Raw genomic sequence first — 24,152 nt, 5'->3', positions numbered from 1 at the left:
ATTTCTAACATAAGATGTTAAAGGTTCGTGAGAAATTACAGTTGTTTAAGTAAAATGCTGGTCATAACTGAAGATAAAATGTAAAAATAACAACGATCTGCAAGTTAATTTAAAACTGTCTAGAGTAAGTTATGCTGTATAATTATGTTGTTCTGTTACCGAACCCAAGTATTGCATCTCAATTGCATTGCAAGTTATGTAACAACGAAAATGCATTGCAAGTTAAGTAACAACGAAAATCTATTTTTACTGATTGTTTATCAATTTAGTTCATTTAGGTTTTTACAATTAATATTAACAGTTTTGCATAAAGCATTATTTTGATGTTGATTGTGATTGCTTTATATAATTATTTTTGTTTTGTTGAGCTCTGGAACCAATAAAAAAAATACAATGCTGTCTTATTAAATGTTTGCTCTAACATAAGATGGCCTCAACAGGTGAAATTAGAACATATTAACTTTGTATGTTGAGGTTTTCTGTATAATACCTAGCAGCTTATAGCAAACATGGACAGAAATGCTTGGACATCAGTTACACGCGTACAAGGCAATATAAGGCTATAGATTTGTGAACCACAGTGCTTTACTAACCAGTATAATTGTGAGAGTAAACTTCTCAGTTACTGCAAAATGTAAATTCACGACTGAACTTTGTTGAAATATATTCTGGGTAGGCTTGATCAGTAAGTATGAATTTGATGGATGGTACTATGGGTAGTGTTCATTTGATTGAATAAAATTGTCTCTCAATAATGACTGATTGCAGTTGTCTGGTCATAATGATATGATTACTTATAGTTGTCAGGTAATAATGGTTTGATTTTCAGAATATATCATCTATTGATGAAAACAAAACAATTTTACGTCAATAATTAACTTTCAGGCAGAAAATCCTGTTGCAAAGAAACATTTGATATGTTTTATGTGGTTTTGGTTTGTGGTTTTATGTTCCTTATAAAGTTGCTATGCACAAGAAATGTTGAGTTCTAAATCAAAAGCTACTTTCCTAACAGTTAATTTAGAAACTGCAAATTGTTTTTGAAGTCTACAATAAACTTTGCTACCAAACTTAAGACAAAAAATGGCAATTAAAAATTTTAAAAGCACAAACAAAACCTACTGATGATTTATAATAGATTACTCTGCTTGAATATGAGTCATGGCAAAACACTTTCAAAATGATACAAACATTCATTAAATTCAGTCGGCGCTTAAATCGTGCTACCAAACAGCCAAATGTATAAGAAAAAGGACCTAGAGGCCCTCACTTCTTTAAAAAATATCGCTACTCATACGCATTTATAGCCTTCCTATTTGTTCATTTTCCCTAGAGCTGCTGTATATGTATTTCTATATATGTGTAAAATATTGTGAACAGTTTGCATTAGATTAGTTCCTACCAACCAAATGCAGCTTACTATTTCCTATTTTTTGAAATATAATGCTTAAATAAACAAACTAATGAGTTATTGTGGTTAAAATACTTCAACCAATAAGACAGACCAATCAATAATTAGAAAACCAGGAGGTCAAAGAGAGCAAACCAATAAAAAAGCCAGTAATTTAAACCAATAAAGCTAATCAGTTCAATTTAATCATTGTACAAGTCAGTAATTAGCAGATGCACTTCTTTCAAATGGACAACTTAGTTTGTCCGTTTTAGTTCAAAAAACCATTCACCATTGTTCACTGTCGTCTTGTATGCAAAACCAGCTAACGGCTGCGTTTCACAAAATTTTTTCACTTTGCTGACTAGCAAATTTGATTTAATACAAATTGATCCTCACACTCTAATTAATGTATTACGATATGTTGTGTAGGAAAGAGTAAGTTGTTCAACAAACGCACACAAATGGCAGGTTTAAACACAGGCAGAGTTAAAAATACTCATATTTACATGCAGATAACATTGTTAATTTAAACAGTACATAACAATGACCTTTATTACAAACTAAAATAATCTGTCTTTAAATGTTCAAGACAGGTAAGATAAATGCCACTAAAATATGCATGTTGGAATGTACGCGTTTACGGATCCGAGAAAGCCAAGTTAACGCAAAACGGAAGCAGTTGGTAATGGCAATCTACAGTTCAATAGTTTCCGCCGATAACTTTTACGATACTAAAGGGCACCAATCACGGTGCATTCGGTAACTTTTTATAGAGTGTTTACGTTATTATTCGCCGCGCATATGACGCACAAAGTATATCCTTTCGAGTTATCCACTATTTCCACACGTTGAAAGAAAGTTCAATAGCTATGGCGAAGTTTGTGCCACCAAAAATTCAAGATAATCCCGATGGATGGGGTCCATGTCAATTGCCAACACAATTTGAAGATATGCCATATCAGCCATTTTCAAAGGGTGACCGACTAGGAAAGGTAATGACGATTAATACCTTGAAATTAGTGAGAAAAAGGAGCGAAAAAATAATGAAAGTCATTATTTGCTGTGCACTTTTTCTTCGTACTGTACTGCATAATATATCTTTAAAATTTTCTGTGCTGGCAGCTATTGGTGTTTAGTATACAGTTAATTTATTACATTTCTGGAAAGCAAACATGTTTATTACTCTTACTGTTGAAGTGGTACGATTTGTAGTAAATAGAGGCGTAGTCGAAAGAATAACAGTAGGTGAACCAAAAGCTTAACCAAAGTTATACGTCTGAGGCACTTCCTCAAAGTCCCTGGGGCTAATTACAAGTATACTAATTGGTTAGTGTACTTAATTCAGTGTACATGATCGACTTGACTGTATTATTACTATCGAGTAAGCCAATCAAAATCTGGTCTGGATAACATCTTCGTTAACCCGGACCTGACCAAAACAGAGCGAGATGTGCAGTATGAATTGAGACAGGAAGTGAGAAACAGGCGACAAAAGGGTGAAAATGTGAAAATAAGTAAGGGAAGAGTTGTGGTAATAAGTGGCAGTTAGGATACGTCAAGGGTTGTGATTAACCATGACAGTTCATCTAAGCAAACTAGGCCTACAAAAAATGACAAAAAAATTGCAGTTATGTATGTTAACATCAATTCATTAAGAAACAAAATTTCACACATAGAGTGGGAAGTTGGCCTAGCGCCTTATATTGATATCATCGCTCTTTCGGAAACGCATATAGGACCAGAGATATATACGGGGGAATTAAAAATTAAAGGTTTTCAGATGTTCAGGAAGGATAGAAATGTTCAAGGGGGAGGAGTTGCGGTTTATGTTAAATTGGGATTTCGAACAACCATTATTGATACACACTCAAATTGTGAAGCTCTTTTTTTGAAAATAACCAGTGATGTGGCTAAATTTTATCTGCTCACAGCTTACCGCCCTCCTAATAACAGTGACCCGCTCCTGATTCCATCACTTTTTGATGAGATTAACAATCTTATAAACATTAAAAATGATCATCTTGTTATATGCGGAGACTTCAATTTCCCTAAAATAAACTGGACAACGATGAATGCGACGGGAAACTACAGTTTATGTAGTCCATTCTTACATAAAGTATTAGAACTGTCCCTAGAGCAACATGTTTTTTCGCCCACACATAGATTAGGTAATATCCTTGACTTAGTTTTATCTAACAAGGCGATTATTGATCAATTGGAAGTTTTTGATCCTTCGATCAGTGATCATGGGATGATTATATTCAAACTTAACTTGTCGAATTTTTCTATTCCAGCTAACCAGGAGTTCAAAGTTTACCAATATGGTAAAGCTGATTTGGGTAAAGCCCAAACAATTTTTAAAGAATATGAGGAAAAGATCAGGGATAGTATCAACACCAAGAGTAATATAAATTTAGTGTACAGTTTGCTCTTGAAGGGACTTTTAGCTCTTAGGGAAGAGTGTGTGCCATCAAAAACCCATAAAACTTCACATCAACCTGGCTGGTTTTCGTATAAAATTAAAAATGCTTTAAAAAAACAGAAAAAATTGTACACTATCACTAAATTTTGCAACTCAGAATATAGTACTAATCGGTATAAATTAGTTCAAAAACAAAACAAAAAGCTAATTAAATATGCTAAAAAATCACATCTAGCAAAAACTTTATACAAACCACTACAAAATGGAGATAGCAAGGCCTTTTATAAACATCTGCGCCAAAACAGAGAGAACGGTAGTAATATCATACCTAACTTAAAATACCAAAACAGGGTTGCCGAAACTTCAATTGACAAGGCAAATTTGCTAAATGATTTTTTTCAAACCGTTTTTTCAGATGATGATGGCCTTCTGGTCCCGCTTCCGAACAAAACATTATCTTTTGAGGACACGGATATTACTGTTACATCAACAGGTGTGTTAAAACTCTTGGAGGAAATAAATGTTTCAAAATCTTGTGGGCCAGATAACATCACTGGTATCCATCTTAAAACTTTTTCCATAGTAATAGCTAACAGTATGGCTGACTTTTTTAATTTTTCTTTGTCCACCGGCTCTCAACCAGATATCTGGAAGGAAGCCCAAGTTACTGCTATACACAAAAAAGGTAGCAAACAGTTGCCTAATAATTACAGACCTGTGTCGCTCACATGTATTATGTGTAAGCTGCTAGAGCATGTTATAGCTCACCATATTCACAATTTTTTGGATACGAACAATTTATTGGTGGCTTCGCAACATGGTTTTAGGGGTGGGAGATCATGCGAAACACAGCTGGTCCACACTATAAATGATTTTGCATATAATCATGAAACAGGTTTGATAACAGATATAGTTATTCTTGATTTTTCTAAAGCGTTCGACACAGTGAGTCATCGAAAATTACTATATAAGTTATCTGTTTTGGGTATTCATGAAAAGATCATAGCATGGATCAGAGGCTTTTTGCAAAACAGAGGGCAGGTAGTAAGGGTAGAGGGGTCATTATCCCATCGTTGCAGTGTAAAATCAGGTGTGCCGCAAGGTTCGGTGTTGGGCCCTCTGCTGTTTTTGATTTACATTAATGATTTGACTGATCAACTTTCCTCGGAGTGTCGACTCTTTGCGGATGACGCACTTTTATATAACACTCGAGAGAAAGCACAGTTACTGCAAGAAGACCTAAAAAAACTTGACGAGTGGTCAAAAAACTGGCAGCTCTCTTTTAATGTAGGTAAATGTTCGGTTATGTCAATTAAAGACTCAAGTTTGAGCCAATCGTATTATCTCAATAACCGCAGACTTGAAAATGTTAATACTCACCCATATCTTGGCATAGAATTTAATTACGATTTAAAATGGAACGCACACATAAATAAAATTGTTGCTAAATCAACCAGTCTTTTGGGTATGCTGTGGCGAGTGTTAAAATCGGCCGATACAAGAACCAGGCAGTTGGCATATTACACTCTCATAAGACCAAATTTAGAATATGGTTGCGTAGCATGGGACCCTTATTTTGATAAAAACATCAAACAACTAGAAAAATTACAAAATAAGGCTGTGAAATTCATCTTTAATTTACGAGGGCAAGTTAACTACACTGCTATAAAGGAGAGTAGTAATATACAATTGCTAAAAGATAGACGAAAGGAATTAAGAGTGAATTTGTTTTGCAAAGCTACAGCCAGTGGGGTGATTAAAGATACATATAAGCAAGAGCCCGAACAAATCTATAATACTCGTCAAGAGGGAGGGTTGTATGTACCATCAATAAAAACCAAAGCTTATTTTAATTCTTTCTGGCCTAGAACCACTCGAGAAATCAGAGATGGAATTTGATAATTTCGGCACACCCTTTTTGGCAACTTTTGGCCCGGGGACATTGTAATCAATGTTGTATTTATATCATTGTAAATATTTTGTGTATGGCATTTGATTCATTAATTCATTTTTTTTTTTTTTTTTGATTCACATGGCAGTATTAGAAATAGATATTATATGATGTAGATATGAAATATCGAAGGAATATTGTTGCAATACTCTTTAGATACAAATACAAGCCGAAAGCAAAATTAAAAACACTGATAGAAGAAAAAAAGGAAGAAAGAGAGGGAAGGGAGAAAGGGAAGGAGGGAAGATTTGCTGGTATACTGTTTAAAATAAAGAGTTCCCACGTATTTTGCCTCCTGCGTGAGGCTTTCAGTGGGAAAAACCCGATCCGAGTCAGTATAATGGTCGTAACGGTTTATAGTCCGAACCTCGACTGGTTTGAAGCTCGACGAGTTTGTATATCGACAACGGTTGGTCCAATCTCGACAGTGGTTTTACTATTTTACCATCTACTATTTTCATAGTAAATGAGCGATTTATATGTAAAAAATTTATTTGCGCAAAAATATCTTGTGATCCATTTGATGCAGCACTCCCCAGCTTATGTAGGCCTAACAATATTTTGCCCAACCTAAATATAGAACAAATGCTAAAACAAGTAACAATCATAAATATGGTTGATTGTTATGCTAGCAGTATGTTTTATTTGAAATCTAAACTTCAGTGAGTAGCTGTAATTTTTATTTTTTAAAGTGAGGATAAAACTGCAAAGAAACATCATTTGTTGAAGATTAGTGTGTGAGAGCACCAGAATAAAGGATTAAATTATTGTAAAACTGCATCAGCCTTTGTCGATATTTGGGCCAACCTTTGTCTGGATTCGGACCAACCTCTGTCGAGATTGGGACCTGTCTAGGTTCGGACTTGTCGATGTTGGGACTGTTTCCTGGTCGTAACCGTTGTTGCCGACCAGCTATTAGTCGAATTCATAGGCTATTAGCCGAAAATTAAAATTATTGAAAAGGCCTGTATTACAGCACTCTCATTTTGCTGCGATGCCTAAAAAAGTACACGTATAGCTATAACATCAAAATTATGCCATCTCAAAAGATTTCACAATATATAGCATAGCACATGTAAAACAAATATGCATGCATATCGTAAAGTTGTTGTAGCGTTAAGCAAACCAAATTTTGCATAGCAACTAGAATCTTGAATCGAAGAAACACACATTATGCTGTACCTGTATATATATTATTACACCCATGTCGCCGAATTTTATAAAAAATAAATTGCATGCATATCAAAGTTGTGTGTGAAGTATTTTTACAGCAATTACAGCACAGCATATGTTTAGCTGTCATAGCTAGTACAGTGCACTTTCCTGAAACAGCATTAATGCTGTTTCCGGAGTTATTGCGAATGTTCAATTCTAATACGCATGCTCCGGTTTGGTCGAGAATCGAATTTATGTTCGAAATCCGAGACGAACAAATCTCTAGTTTTTTGTTGAAAACCCAAGCGTTCGAGAACTGAGGCTTCACTGTACGTCAAAGTATAAGATAAAGTTAAACAAGAAGCTTAGTATTAGCCTTAAAAACAATTATTAGCCGGATAAAGTTATTATTTTGATAGTGTCGCTCACTTTCAAAGTTTTAAAGAAAGCATAAAGCTTTTGAGTTAGAAAAAAAACTTCGTTACACCATAACAATGCTGCTATTACGTCATACAGTGGTTCTGAAGAGTATGCTTATCGTTCGTCAAAACGCTTTCAAGTCTACAGGTCAGATTGTAAACCACGTTTTGGATGAATCTGAAGACAATGGATCAGATTTAGCCCCTAGTGACTTTGAATCAGAGTGTAGTTCTGATGATTGTGACGATCGATTTTCATAGGTACATCCTCCCTAGAACCATGGTAACCACTACAGCTACAACGTAAAAATTAATTGTTGTTGGTGTAACGTTAATAGTCCTATTTCGTGGACACTTTTCTACTGATCGTTTTCTGTTATGGGCTCAAAGAAATGAAATGGCGGCCAAATAAAAATGGCATTAAGTTAAAGGGTGGTGCTGTATTTTTTTTACAATAATTATATTTGTAAAGCCTGTTGCTATTGAGGACATTGGTATCTGTGTAAGCTGTATTCCACAGTGGTCTTGTTGATATTTACTTTAATCTGCATTTGTTGTTTTTGATACTTTGATAAATTCTCTCTGATTGCAGTTTAATAAGAAGCCATGTTTTCATATCAGTATTTAGATGCGGAGCTGGATGCCTTGTATTAAAAACTTTAGTAAGGTCTTCATCTGGTTTTCTACATTATTTCATAAGTTCCCGTAGGGAATCTTTCAAAATGTCCTTTTTCATTTGTTCTTAATAGTCATCTATTGGTCAAGAACTTTGTGAAAATGATATTATACAATTTTTAATGTCTTCCACTGATTATACAGAACCCATAATTTACAAAAACGTCGGTCTGTATTTTTTCATTTGGCAATCGTAGTTTTGGAGTTGGGGCAATGGTAGAGATAGGTCTCCAACTTAACTTTAATGTTAATCATATGATGGTATAACTAATCTATCCTATATATTTTGTGTTATATGTATTCTCTTTTTTCACTTTAATCTTAGTTTGTAACAGTTTCTATTTTACTTGTGAAACTGCAAAGTTTAAAAACTTTAACCGTTTATGTGAAAAGTATTCTTAGATGTAGCGTTGAACATTCAAATTTTACATAGAATGTTGGAATTTCATATATTGAGATGATAAGTGAAGAATTGACTGTTCAATTTTTTAATGCATTTCTTATCTACAAAAATATTGAATTTTTCGTTTGGATAACTTGGTCTGATTATAAGTTGCATTTTCTTGCCAGAACATGCAGTAACTGACAACAGTGTGTGAAGTGATGGTTTTTGGTTAGATTTCAGACATCTGTTGTGTTCTGCATGCTATGGGTAAAGGCCTTGAGTAAAAATTGAGCTTGACTTTTCATTAAAACTTGAAAAGTTTTTTGAGAATTATCTTATATTTTAAACTCGAAAGTACTACTTTTGATTGGGATGGTTCTTTTGTAATACACATATTAGCTTGATAAAAAAGTACGAGTCCTTAACTTGACTACTATCATACACTCCACCTTGTACATTTGCTATATTCCTCATAACTGACCTCTCATGTTTCGATGCAATAGAATAACCTAAATCCACTCTCTTTGTAATACATATGTGTGCACTAGTTGACTAATGCCCTGAAGCAACACTTTCAAAATTTTCATGCGCTGTGTGGGATGTCATAGGAATGACAGTTTCAACCTAGTGCACGGCATGTTTAGTCATATCTACGTTGTACCGTCCAAGTCTCTCGCAAGCATTGGTTTGCTGCCATGCAAAAACCAAATTACACACCATCACTGATTTCTTTGCGTAGCTTATAAGTTTTTACATTTGTATTAATGTTCTGAATTTCATATTGAAATGTTGTTACATGGCTCAATTGTGGCATTCATCATTATCACGATACCCTGCTGGCCTTAGTAAAAAAAGGAAGGCTTCATCTCTATCTTTAAAGCTCTAACGTATTACTCGATGTTGAAACATTTAATTGGTCTGTTGGTCATCTAGCACCTTTAGTAACTTGCTCTGCTCTTCATGTACCAGCCTGTAGCTCTTGTCATATTTCTTTTGATAATGAGTGTAGATTCAGACCTGTACCAATGTGACTAACAGCCTAATAAAAATAATAGGGACTTATTTTCAGGTAGTAAAACATTGCACTTCTCTTCAATACTTTGTTATAAGGTGGAAGGTTTGTGCAATTCCTGCTGTTATTATTGGTGGATTTCTTTTTTCTAGATTGCTGATTGGTTTGGAAATAGTTACCAAGATCGCCGTTATCATCGTAAGTATGTACCTGTATTTGAGGTAATATATTAAGGGAAGAGCGTTTCTGGTCAAATTATAACTGACTGGGTGGGTATACCTTCAACTTTTTTTGATCATACTCTTATTGAATGAAATTTCAAATGTGGTTTTTACAGAATCATTTTTTTGTTCTGTTTTGCCCTAGCTGTTTTAAAATTGTATTTGCATTTGAGCGGAAACTGCCTTCATATCTGTCTTTTTTGTAGACAAATATTCAACAGCCTATGGCAGCGGTCAGCAATATTCCTACATTCATGAAGAAGATGAAAGCAGCTTTCAATTGGTGGACACTTCAAGGAATCAAAGGCCAATGTATCAGAGAAATAGGTTCAACAGGTACAACTTGGTAAGTGCATCCTGTGCTGGACTATTTGTATAATACAAGAACCTATTCTGCAATTCATATCGGTGCAGGGAATCTCTCTGTGTATCATGTTGTATTGCTTAAAATACATGGCCTGTCATGCAGACTGTTCTTTTACAATAGTATGCAGTTATTTTTTTATGTTATCAGCAACGGCAGCAACGAGAGAGGAAGCAGCAGCAAACTGCGGCTAAACAAGAAGTCCTCTCAAAAACTCAAAAGAATCGAGAAAGGTAACTATAAAAGGAATACAGTAGCTGCTCCTACAACGTAAATAATCCGTTTTGGAAACGTTTGCACTATAGAGATTTACGTTATAAAAACAGTAAAATAAATGTAAATTGCCCAATCCGTTCCAAGGTTCTCCCAAACTCACTATTTTGGTCATTCAAAAAGGAAAAAGACTAGATTTAACTTTTTAATTTAATGACTGTACAGTAACTGTAGTATTATTGGTTTGTATCGACACTTTTTCCTTTTTCTCCAATTACATTCACTCGGTTCATAGTCCACAATCGTGGTAATTGTACTATGAATTAAGGAGAACGCACACGCATATAATAGTTCAATATCAATTTAATTCGAGTTTTTGTTTATTCTAGACAGCAAAGTCAATTTTGCAAAATAAAAACAGTATAATTAGACTGTCTAAATAAAACAAAAATATTACTTCACTATAATAAGCGTGGCGTTTATCTGTCTGTCTATCTATCTGTCGAAAAGGTTCAAGGTTATGATAAAAGAGCTTTCGATGATACTCCAACTCGTGACATTCAAATCGATAGATCGACGCTCTAAAACCTACACTGAATAATGGGGCAGATATTTATTATCTCTACTTCATAGACACCACTGACAATTTCTCACGGCGAACTAGCCTGCCAGATGCTAGTACAGACCGCCCCGGGTTACAATGTCCCTTGTTATACAATTTTTTCGCCTTACGACGTGGAACATGATTTTTTTCGCCATATGATATCAACAAAAATTTCTCTTGAAATTCAAATTTGGCAGTCGGTGTGCTGAATACGTCGGAATAACGAAGTTTGGTGATATTGCGATACGAATTGTCAATAAGAATTGCTGATATGCTATTCACCGAATTCCCTCCCACAACACCTGAAAGAGGTGTGCTGTTTGTTCTCTCTCAGTTTAGCGATATTGGCGATAATAATTGTCGATATGCTATTCGACGAAATCCCTCCTACAATGCCTAAAAGAGATATGACGCTCGCTCTCTCAGTTCAGCGTTATTTGTTTTAAGTTATAGTGAAAATGAAACCAGAAACGAATAAGTGATAACATTTTGGATGATGAAAAAATTAAAGTTTAGTAAAATACATACTAAAACATAGCTTCATGTTTGGGTTTAGTAAGCTAAATTCATTTAAGTTAAATTCAAAGTCTATGTTATACTTCTGTCTCGAATGTAAGAACTCTTTACGGTACATGCTGCACATATTATATTGTAATGTTACATGTTATAGCAAATCATAACCACTAAATACACTAAAGTTACTGTAAGTAACTATAGTTAGTAAAGTAAATTTGTTACTAACTTTTAATATGTACAGCACGCATACAAAATTTTGATGACTTTTACTGGGGGATGTTTGCATTAGATAATTACTATGGTTTTCTATACCTCTCTGTTCGACATTCTCACCTGACGATGGCAACATCGAAACGATTTATAATCGTATGGTCAGGATCCACTGTATATATAGTTAAGATAACCCTATATGTCATTTTCTCTCTCTAGTGCGATTAGAGGGCAAGTGATATTTTGAGGCTTACAGTGAGATGCGCGTTATTCAAATCGAATTTGAGAACTTGCGCTGACTTCACATTTTCCGTTATATGAAATTTTTTATGTTATACAAAGCAAAAACTTTACAAAAATTCTAGGAGCGTAATGTAATTTATGTACTTACATAAATTACATAAAATGAGAGCGTCTATTGTCCTTTTTTGGTGGTTATACGTTTCCTACCAGTTCTGTTTACTAATCCATTTTGTTAGTCATCTGTAAATCCTTTTGTAGAGATCGTCTTAGGCAGCAGAGAATATGGCAAAAGAATTATGGTAAAGCAATGCAAGACAACAGAAATCGCCAAAATGCTCCTCAAAAGACTCGTGATGCCTCTGTTAGAGTGCAGGAGAATTGGCAGGTGCTTGAAGACATGGACTATATTCGCTTGCAGAAGTTGAACCTGCCAATAGCCATTGAAGGACAGGATCTGTGAGTGGTTTTCAATACTCTTGCCATGTCTTCAAAGCTATATACAGTCAAACTCGGATAACTCGCCCTCGGATAGTTCGAACACATGGTTAACTCGAACGTATTTGTTTGATCCGTTCCCGCGCAATGATAAATTGCTTTAGATAACTCGACCTCGGTATCGTTAACTCGAATAGTTTTTTGCCCAACGGCTACCGAGACGGTTGTTATCACTTTAGAATGTCACTTTATTCCAAGCCATAGAAATAAACATCAACTTTTAGTAGTTCTTAGGCGTCGTTATTACTATCATTGGCTAAATATTTTCGTTAACGACTTTTCAAAAGGTTTGCAAAAAATCAAATTTTATCAAACATCCGCTTTGCGGTGGCCCTTCAAAAGCAGGGAAAAGCGAGGTAACCTTCGGATAATCTTAAAGGAAAATCGGCAAAATTGATCTTGGCTAAAACGCTCAAAAGATAAAGATGTCCTTTTTCTGAGCGTTTTAACCGCGATCAAGTTTTGCCAATTTTAACCTGAGAACGTCCTGGCAGTAACATCACCTAAAACAACAAACAAATCTCAAGTGATTGAAAAATATCTATGCTTTCTGATAAAAATTTTTAAAACTTTACATGAGAGGCCCTTTAACTTGCAACAAGCAATCTATGCTTCTGATTTATATATAGTTTGTACATGTTCATGTATCTACTGATAAATACATGCATTTGTGACAGTGCTCTGATAACTTGAACGCTCTGATAACTCAAACGCTCTGATAACTCGAACACTTTCGCTCGGTCTTGTGAAGTTTGAGTTATCCGAGTTTGACTCTATTTCATAAAAATGCACTCCGCACTCCTTAAAATTCTGCCAATATTAGTTTATTCGATTCAAAAACTATTAATGTCTCTTGATTAATTGTTGGATTAGAAGCTGGTTTTGGTTATGGTGATCAAAGCTTTCACACGCGTGCGCATCATTCTGCTCATACCATTAAGGGTGGCCAGATGGCGGTTGAACCACATATTCCAATCACAGAAACTTCGATTGAGAGAACAAAACGAAGTCAAAAATCCAGCAACCACATTGCTTGAGTAATCCTTAAAGCACATAAATTACATAATTTTTTTATTATATATTTCAATACATCAGAGTCTTGGCTTTCGAATGAGCTATTGTTTGCCATGGTGAGACAGACATTGGTTGGTGTTTATAGGATTTCCCCCAGAGCTCTACCGCAGAAATGTTTACTGGCATAGGCTCGGAAATTGTGACGTCACAATTTTCATATGCGGTGTTGTGTGCTCTTACCGCCTATTTTATTGCTTACCGCTTATATTTATCAACTACGATAATGGCGCTAGTGTCAGGCGAAGATAGGACAACTCCAGAGACCCAATGAAGATGACAAAGGAATCAGTATCATTAGTTCTCTATGTACAGATTATTTCTATGATAAATAACTCAGATTCCAAGCACCATACTATGTTTTCCCGATGATATTATTGCACTAGCCCTCTCATTTTATTGTGATGTTAAGGGTCGCGACTGAGACTAATTAGTTTCAAGCATTGTGTGATCTCGCGAAAGTGTGATTGACATACATGTATAGTCCTAGGGCCGCTCAACCGCAGGTCATGATTTAATCGATGTGATTTCATTACCTTTATCACCGACAGTACATTCATTGAAGCATAATTAATTAACCCAAAACATGTGTTTGTATTGGTCGGCGTTAGCACGATCCCGGGCATTGTTGATTATCTAGAATCCTAGTTTATTATTAGCTCTCTCTGGGTTTAACAGCACCGATTGTCACAGAAAAGCGCAGCGTCAATGGCAGTGAAAGGGATCGACTACCTAAGGCTAAATAATAATTGTGACATCACATTTTGAGAACCTGAACCAAGTGTTTTTTTTGCAGGACATACTTTTGACACCCTGTTTTTCATAGTTCTATTATTCTTTGTGTATTGAATATAGGCTCATTCGAAAGCCAAGACTCTGATGTATTGAAATATATAATAAAAAAATTATGTAATTTATGTGCTTTATTTAGGTTCAATCAGCCACAACTGAAGCTCGCGTTTGATTCGCTAGCTTATGATTAACCAATATAACATTCACTTTATCTCTTCACAAACATTTGATTTGCTCATGGTGCAGAACCCAACAAATATAATTGCGCCACAGTCAGTTGTTGGTGTGATGTCTGGCGGCTGTCGACAAACTTGGGTTGTTCTAAAATGACGCACTTGAGAATCTTTGACGCTGTTGCCATGTGGCCATCCCTTTAGGCGATTTTTGTTCTTGTAATATAACGTTATTGCAACCTTGTGGTTGGATTCATTGAGCTGATTATGTGAATCTAAATGCAGATGATGAGTTATGAGTACTTAGAGATTCTAAATTCACCAGCCGATTCAGATACCGATCCGATATACCGATTCTTATTGAAAAATAATCCGATTAAGATACCGATTCAGATCTTTTGTGTTGCATAGATAGTTGTTCATTTTATTATGCAAATATAAACATAATGCAAAGAAAATATAAATATTAATGTATTTATTTGTTTGTATTTATGGAAAATAATATATACATATTCACATACTGACATACCGTGCATGTAGTAACAAAACAGTCCATATTTCTTGTAATTTGTAAATAAAGGTAATTATTGTTAGTGGTACAGTTCTCTCTGTGATAACGAGTCTCTCTTCTATTGCTGGATGAACTGCTGCGCCTGTTCAAGTTTAGAGCAAATCAATGTTTCTTTTAATTACCGTTAGTGGTTCAATTCTCTCAGTAAGACGCCTCTTTCTTCCATCACTATCAATGTAGCCAGGCGTACCGAAGGGGGGACTCACTTGCCACAGATGATGGAGGACAGGCCAAATACCGACAAGCCACTGGGGTTACCATTTTTGTACAATACAAACGATACATTATATCGTCAGGATCAAGAAAGTGATAGATAATTTTATGCATCGACTGTTTAAATTACTTTCGTAATGCTTGTAACTAGAAATATTACACTGCGTTCTTGCTTCCCATTAGAGATGCCCCGATTTTAAATTCACCAGCCGATTCAGATACCGATCCGATATACCGATCCTAATTGAAAAATAATCCGATTCAGATACCGATTCAGATCTTTTGTGTTGCATAGATAGTAGCTCATTTTATTATGCAAATACAAACATAATGCAAAGAAAACATGAATATTATTGTATTCATTTGTTTGCATTTATGGAAAAAAATATATACATATTCACATACTGACATACCGTGCATGTAGTAACAAAACAGTCCATGTTTCTTGTAATTTGTAAATAAAGGTAATTACTGTTAGTGGTACAGTTCTATCTGTGATAACAAAGTCCCTCTTCTATTGTTGGATGAACTGCTGTGCCTGTACAAGTTTAGAGCAAATCAATGTTCTTTTAAAAACCGTTAGTGATTCGATCATCTCAGTAAGACGTCTCTTTTCTTCCATCATTATCAATGTAGCCAAGCGTACTGAAGGGGGATTCCCTTGCAACAGGTGTTGGAGGACAGGCTACATACCGATACGCCACTGGGGTTACCGTTTTTTGGACAATACAAACGATCCATTGTATCGTCAGGATCAAGAGAGTGATAGATAACTTTATGCGTCGACTGTTTAAATTACTTTCGTAATGCTAGTAAATAGAAATATTACACTGCGTTCTTGTCTCTCATTTTTGTTATCTTGTTCGTGATTGCTTGCAATAAAACCTATCGCTGTAATTGGGAAATACCACACTTTTTGTTTACGTTTTGGCTAAAAAGTTTCCTTCGCTGTGTTGATCAGGCTATTGACATGAAATAAATTGTGTGGCAGGCCTGAAATTCATTAAGTAAAAGTAAGAAGCTTACAGCTGATGATTTTTTTATTAGTGTAGCAGGCTAAAATACAGTTTTCTGCTAAATGGTTGATCTGTAAAAAGTATCGGAAGGTTCAGATTTTTTAAGAAAAGATCGGCCGATACCGATTCAGATACTTGACACTCATATCGGCACCGATACCGATTCCGATACCAAAATCGGGGCAACTCTACTTCCCATCTTTGTTATCTTGTTTGTGATTGGCTGCAATAAATCCTATCGCTGCAATTGGGAAATACCATACTTTGTGATTACGTCCTGGCTAAAAAGTTTCCTCCGCTGTGTTGATCAGGCTATAGACATGAAGTAAATTGTGTGGCAAGCCTGAAGTTCATTAGGTAAGAGTAAGAAGCTTACAGCTGATTATTTTTATTAGCGTAGCAGGCTAAAATACGGTTTTTTGCTAAATAGTTGATCTGTAAAAAGTATCGGAAGTTTCAGATTTTTTAAGAAAAGATCGGCCGATTCCGATTCAGATACTTGACACCCATATCGGCACTGATACCGATTCCGATACCAAAATCGGGGCAACTCTAGTTATGAGTATTTTAGGACTTCACACCCAGCATTTACCAACAACCAACATTAACCTAGTGCCTGAGTGTAGCTAATCTTCTCTCATATTTAGCTGGTATTTTATCCGGTTGCAAGTCTACTTTCACACCACTTTTAATTTACTTTTTAACTTCTCGCTACTACTTTTACCCACTGGTCTGTGCATCGTAATGGAATGTTATAGGTATGTCGCTGGTTCCCTTGCACTCTATGACAAGAGATATGACAGGGTGAACACTCGCTCAGACAAGAAATTGCAGAGGATGAACAAGACCATTCACTCGGTTACCACCACTGATGACCCGATCATTCGCAAGGTAAACGTACACAATATTCTATTATTTAAGAGAGAGCAGAATTATTCTAAAACATTCATTGAGGTTGATATTGGTTGAACATAAACTGAACTTTACAAATACAGCAGAACCTCTGCTTACGAGAGACTCTACCTACAACATTTTCAAGTTACAAAATGTCATTTGGTAGACATTTTGCTTTGACGTACGAAAGATGCTTCTAGGTACAAAATACTGAAAAACCTTTCAAATATTGACCCATTTGTTTGTTTCCTAACTTGGTGAAAGTCAGTAAACGACAATTGTTTTATCTTTGTTCGTTGTACAATTCGAAGTTATCATATATTACATACAGAGGAGGACAACTTTTAGTTTCTAGCAATTCATGTTCTCTGTATGATGACAGTTTTTTAGTTTGTATCGGTGAAAATAAATTGTTCTACTTACATTCTTAAAAAACATTCATTCTGAACAAAACAAAGAAAACAATACCACATTAATATTTTCTGTCTGCCATCCTCCCACTCCTTGCCATCTCTGCTTAGCGTCGTCCAGACAGCCAAACGTCTTTTCTTTGGTCTTTCCTTTTTTTGTGTTTTTTCTATTTATGTAGTAATTTAACAATAGCACGTATTTGTTACATTGTTTCTGAGTTTTGTGGAGGCATGGTACAGATTAGGGCAATTATATGGTGAAATCGATTTTATATGAAATTTTCTCCTTATGAAATGGTTTCCGAAATGAACTTCGTTAGTAGAGGTTCCACTATAATTATATATGAATAGAAAGTAGAAGCTCAAACAAAGTAAAAGTTGTAGATGTTAAATGTTCTAACTTTCGATGTAACAAATGACGCTATTACTGTTCCATTTAATCAAGTTAACTTCCTTGTCATTTCCACCTTGAATTAGTATGGTTTCAAAGGTAAAAGATTCTTTTTAATCCGTGAATCTCTTGAAATGTAAACCTATTGACATTTTCGTCATCGTGGTAAAAGTTAAAATAGCTGCAAGGTTTGGCTTTTGTCATCTTGCTGAATTGTATCCCATGATCAGTTGTAATAATCATTGTTGCCTATGGCAATGTAGTATGATGGTTGTTTTACATATTCATTTTAGTTCAAGGTTAACAAGCTGCTCTAGTTCATGCTGTAAAAAAATTTGGCATTCATTTTCTAGCTCGCACGTCAAGGCAACGTATTCGCTACAAGTGCCATTCTTACTACCCTTATGTGTTGCACTCGGTCGGTGTACCCGTGGGACATAGTTGTGCAGAAGGTCAAGGACAAGATCTTTCTTGACAAACGGGATGACTCCGACTTGGGTACTGAGCAGATATGTTTTAAATGCCCCGTTTATTACTACCACCTTAAGTCAGTACAGTAGGTGTGGTCAGCCTTATCGCTGATTTATATTGTTTTAGATACTCATTTCTGTAGTCAAACCCTATCTTATTATTATATTACCAATTTTTAAAATATAACATAAAATCTGAGGGGGAGTGATTTCTAACATACGGCATCCCGAGTTTCATAAAACATTGCATTTTTAAAAAAATCAGTAAATATGTATGCAGTTCTCTTTCACAAAGTTTAGTTCCACAATTTTCCAATAATATTAAACAGCGTCTCATATCTTACTATTTTAGTTTTTAAATTATAGATTTCAAGAAGTCAAGTCAGAGTGGTAGTAGTGGTAAAAATGGAGAAAGCATGCCTTTTCTACTAAATTAGAGTAGATGGATGTTAAAGTTTTAGATGGTATATTAAATCATCAAATGTAAAGCAAGAAATACAAATAGTTGTATTGATTTGAAGTTGGCATAGTTTTGATTAGACTAGTTCTATCACCAGTTCCACCTATGCACTGAACATCTCTGTATCGCCAACGAAATGTTTTAGTTCACTTGCCTTAATTAGAAGGGTAAAGTGGCAATGAAAATGTTTGTTTTATTTTGCTACTAATTTAGTTTTTACATAAAATTTAGTTTTTATACAATGCGCTTGCTTTAGTGCTACCCTAGGACACTTATGTATTCGCCTCATTTAACTTTCGCGTTTTCGCGGAGTCATCCTCTTGCGAAAATTTCATGTGCGAAACTAAACTATCATAACGAACGAAAACGCGAAATTAAATAGCTTTGTTCATTGATAGTCCAATAAACAAATGGCAGCAAGCGATCAAATTGCATTATTGACCTCGCCCACACCATTCTACCTGCGGTTCACAATTACAAACTAGTCCCAAATTGAAATTTTTTTCTTATTGGTGAACCAGGCCCGCATTCCCCTGGGGCGGCTGGCCGGCTGAGCCGTCCCAGTTTTTTAGGAACTTTCCGCGGCTAAGTACAGCCAAACTCGGATAACTCGACCTCGGATAAAATGTAACATTTCATCTCAAACACAAGGTTAACTCGAACGGATTTGTTTGGTCCGTTCCCACGCAATGATAAATTTCTTCAGATAACTCGACCTCAACATCATTTATTCGAAAAGTTATTTGCCCAACGGCTATGGAGACGGTTTTTATCGCTGTAGAATATCACTTTATTCGAAGCCATAGAGACAAATATCAACTTTTAGTAGTTCTTAGGCATTATTATCATCAGTGGCAAAATATTCTTGTTAACGACCTTTATAAAGGTTTGCAAAATATCAAGTTTTACCAAACATCCACTTGGCCATGTCCCATCGAAAGCGTGGAAACCTTCGTATAAACTTAAAATAAAATTGGCAAAATTGATCGTTATTAAAACGCTCAAAAGAAAAAGATGTCTTTTTTTGAGCGTTTTAACTGCGGTCAAGTTTTGCCTATTTTAATTTAAAAACGTCTCGTCAGTCACATCACCTAAAACAAAACAAATCTCAAAAAATAAAAAAATGTTGATACTTTTCGACAAAATTTTTAAAAACTTCACACGAGAGGCCCGGCTGAGGCCCTACATAAGAAAAACCTGTTTGGGCTTACACCGCCCCCCTCAACACCCCCAGGTGTTCATAACTAGTCACCTAACATTAGCCCCCCAACTTGCAACCAGTGAATACAGGCCTGCAGTGAACTGAACCTGAGGAATCTAATTATGTTTGTTCCACTGCATTTATTTTCACATCACTATATTTTCGCACTCATCAGAGCTGCGAAATTAAGTTGCAGTGAAATTTCACTCTGTGAGCTACTCACGAAACTAAATACTAGCGAAATATAAGTGTCCTAGGGTATATATACACGTTAGCATCATGGTTTTCAAGCTTTACGATAAATTATGGAAGTATAGGGCATTCAAGTACAGGGTATTCTTAAAAAAATGCTTGCCTTGAGATGTGACATGTTGACATTCAAACAAACGTCGAAACGGATAAAAATTTATGACTAGGTGTGACTGTACTCTCACCACATTGCCATAGCAAAATATTTTTTCTCCCTAATCAGTTTATATTTTATTATAGCTGTTTAACTTACGAAAAAACATTTTTGTGATAACTCTATGTCACCACAAAGTCTCCCAAAGTCATTGTCCTTTGCAAAAGTGAAGTGCTCATTTTCTTCCTTTTTATAAAGTGCTCATTTTTAACAAGAGTGAGTATATCTACAACTGCTGCTATTGTATCTTAACAAGAGTGAGTATATCTACAACTGCTGCTATTGTATCTTAACAAGAGTGAGTATATCTACAACTGCTGTTATTGTATCTTAACAAGAGTGAGTATATCTACAACTGTTTCTATTGTATCTTAACAAGAGTGAGTATATCTACAACTGCTGCTATTGTATCTTAACAAGAGTGAGTATATCTACAACTGCTGCTATTGTATCTTAACAAGAGTGAGTATATCTACAACTGTTGTTATTGTATCTTAACAAGAGTGAGTATATCTACAACTGCTGCTATTGTATCTTAACAAGAGTGAGTATATCTACAACTGTTGTTATTGTATCTTAACAAGAGTGAGTATATCTACAACTGCTGTTATTGTATCTTAACAAGAGTAAGTATATCTACAACTGTTGTTATTGTATCTTAACAAGAGTCTCTACCTCTACAACTGTTGCTATTATATCTTAACAAGAGTCTCTACCTCTACAACTGTTGCTATTATATCTTAACAAGAGTCTCCACATCTACAACTGTTGTTATTGTATCTTAACAAGAGTGAGTATATCTACAACTTTTGCAGACATGTTGTCTGTTAGCGAAACAGCTACGCAACCTCCAGATGAAGAGAACACCACGGCTTTAAATTCTCCTAAAAACCTCTCAATGGAGGCCACCTATATAAACCACAACTTTGCCCAGCAGGTACGACTCAGTCATCTGTCTTTTTTTCTTTTCACGCTTATGGCGGTGCTAAAAGAGTTGTATGAAACCATAATCAGTTGAAACTGAAATTTATTGTCTCCGCTTTTGGTAGCCTTTTTGTATCCAGTAATTGATCAAATAGGCACTTATTATTGCTGTACTCCAATACTAATATATAAATGGTGTAATGTACTCATCAAAGTTTGGCTATGATCACGCTTGAGCCCAGAGTATTTTTATTAGTTTTCAATGATAATTGCTTTTTACATTTAATATTGATTATCAGAGGATTAACTAAATGGCATTGAAACTAGCTAGCCGAGCTGTATTACTTTTATTCACTCTGATCGATATGAGCCTCTCATCTCCTTAGGTGTTACATCATGAAGAAAAATTCAAGTTTGACAAAGAGAATCCTTTCATCGGAGACGATGAAGATATATCTGCACTTGCCTCAGTTGCCTACAGGTAAATGGCACCGGGTAGCTGTTCTAAGCCCTGATTTTACTCGCATTTGTTGGTACATTCGGAAGTTGCTGTTTCATTCTGTTTACGGCGTAACAAGGGTGTAGTTGGTTCACATATTCTTCTCCGTCTATTTCAGATATCGAAAGTTTGACATAGGAAATGATTTACAAGTCGTAGTTCGGTGTGAACACGATGGTTATGTACAGGGAGCTAGCGGCGATAAGCAGTTCATTACTATAAAAGCTCTTAACGAGTGGGATTCCAAGGTAATCGCTTCATTGTCTTTATTCATTTCCCTTTACTTTTCATCTTGCTCTGTACCACACGTGTGTAATATGATAGTCTCTTTCTCTCTCTCTCTTTGCACTGCTCTTTACTGCTCGTCTACAGGTTAGTGGAGGAGTGGATTATAGGACTAAACTAGATGCGCAGAGGGGAGCCGTGGTGGCTACGGAACTAAAGAATAACAGCTTCAAGCTAGCCAAATGGACTGCTGGTGCAATACTTGCAGGGTCTGACCAGCTCAAGTTTGGGTATGCAATGCTTTGGAATGTTTCAGTTTGTTCATGTATTATTGACGCTGGAATATGCATTGAAGGTTTTTGTTCTACAAATTTTGCATCAGTATCATTTCACAACTCTTGTGCCGGTGATTGCAATACACATATCGCATAAGCAACTTATACACTGCGGAGCCAGTAGATGGCAATAAAATTATATAAATTTAAGAACATCATCTTCTCTATTTGTCTGCCAGATGTTCTTCATATAAAGTATTACCTCGTGTAGGTTTGTGTCCCGTGCAAGTCCAAAAGACTCTCGTAATCACCATGTTTTGGGAGTGCAGCAATTCAAGCCAGCAGAGTTCGCCCAGCAGATGAACCTTAACATGGACAATGCCTGGGGTATTCTCCGCTGCATTCTTGATATCGTCAAGAAACTTGATGACGGCAAATATCTCATCATGAAAGACCCCAATAAGGTGAATTTATCATTTTCCAACAAGTATATGACAATAAAATGGCATTATTATTATTGGTTATTTCATTATAAAATTATTGGTTATAAAGGTTTTAGGCATATGTCTTACAAGAATCCTAGTTTTAAAGTTGTTTTTATAGATCGTATATTGTGTTGTAAAGTCATACTCTATTTTTCTTATCTATGTATCTTTATAGCTAAACAATTTAATTTATGTACCAGGTGCAAGAATATTATTGGTATATGTTCTTCTTTCGCTTAGCATTTTATTTGCCATTTGGAGATTGATTATTCAGTTTAAAGGTTAGGTTCAGGCAAGGTAACTACACTGTATGTAATTATGGCATTAATGGCCATACAAAACATTTATAAAAGTACAGCTGCATTTGAGTTACAATCAATAATTCTTTAATATCACTCCTGGATCACACTCACCTACCTTGTGATAAATACTTACACCATAATACTTACACTATAATACTTACACTATAATACTTACACTATAATACTTACATTATAATACTTACACTATAACACTTACACTATAATACTTACACTATGAAGAAATATAATACTTACACTATAATACTTACACTATAATACTTACACTATAACACTTACACTATAATACTTACACTATAATACTTACACTATAATACTTACACTATAATATTTACACTATAATACTTACACTATAATACTTACACTATTATACTTACACTATAATACTTACACTATAATATTTACACTATAATACTTACACTATAATATTTACACTATAATACTTACACTATAACACTTACACTATAATACATACGCTAGTTACACTCTTACATATCACAATCATATTTTGGATTCAAAAATCGTAATAATTTGTCAGCCAGCTTGCGAATTACTGCTGCACTTTAATATAGTACCATTAAATATATATGTATCATTATCATTGACGGGTTGGTGTTCGTTGACAGCCAATGGTGCGAGTTTATGACATCCCTGACAACACCTTTGAGAGTGATGATGACGATGATGAGTCATCAGATGAGGAAGAGGAAAGCAGTGATGATGAGGGTAATAACTGTAAGTATTATCTTTCTTTCACCAGAGCATATCTCTTCATTGATTATTGTAGCTGCCTTAGTAGTTGAAAGAATTGGTTGGTTTGGTTATATATGAGCTTAATATATTTCTGACTGAAGGCTATGCATTGGCATGTTTCAATAGTAACCTAGAAGGCTAGTCTATGATTTGTATCAGTAAGGTTAGTCATGGACGAAGTCAACAAACTGATGCATAGGGCTGTGATCAATACATAATAACAACTGATGAAAAACTTGTGGTTAAAAAATAGCATCTTTTTTTTGGGTCAGTTTTAAAGGAAATCAATCATAATTGGTCTGACTCAAAGAAAGATTGCGCGTGGTTG

The 24,152-nt window shown here is 35.2% G+C and overlaps 1 protein-coding gene across 1 annotated transcript; it reads left to right on the top strand.

The window, feature by feature from the left end:
* Positions 1-2,216: 2,216 nt before the first annotated feature.
* On the top strand, positions 2,217-23,889 carry LOC137392728 (eukaryotic translation initiation factor 3 subunit D-like). The gene is made up of 13 exons (XM_068079047.1): positions 2,217-2,385; positions 9,565-9,610; positions 9,840-9,979; positions 10,148-10,230; positions 12,042-12,239; positions 16,873-17,005; positions 18,163-18,307; positions 21,159-21,280; positions 21,654-21,748; positions 21,885-22,014; positions 22,139-22,281; positions 22,538-22,730; positions 23,698-23,889. The coding sequence occupies exons 1-13, from the start codon at positions 2,263-2,265 to the stop codon at positions 23,872-23,874; spliced, it is 1,728 nt and encodes a 575-aa protein (XP_067935148.1). The 5' UTR covers positions 2,217-2,262; the 3' UTR covers positions 23,875-23,889.
* The last annotated feature ends 263 nt before the right edge of the window (positions 23,890-24,152 follow it).

Source organism: Watersipora subatra, chromosome 4 (assembly GCF_963576615.1).
Source record: "Watersipora subatra chromosome 4, tzWatSuba1.1, whole genome shotgun sequence".
NCBI lineage: Eukaryota > Metazoa > Bryozoa > Gymnolaemata > Cheilostomatida > Watersiporidae > Watersipora > Watersipora subatra.
The sequence above is the reverse complement of the archived record's forward strand: the minus strand, read 5'-3'. Positions and strand labels throughout refer to the sequence as shown.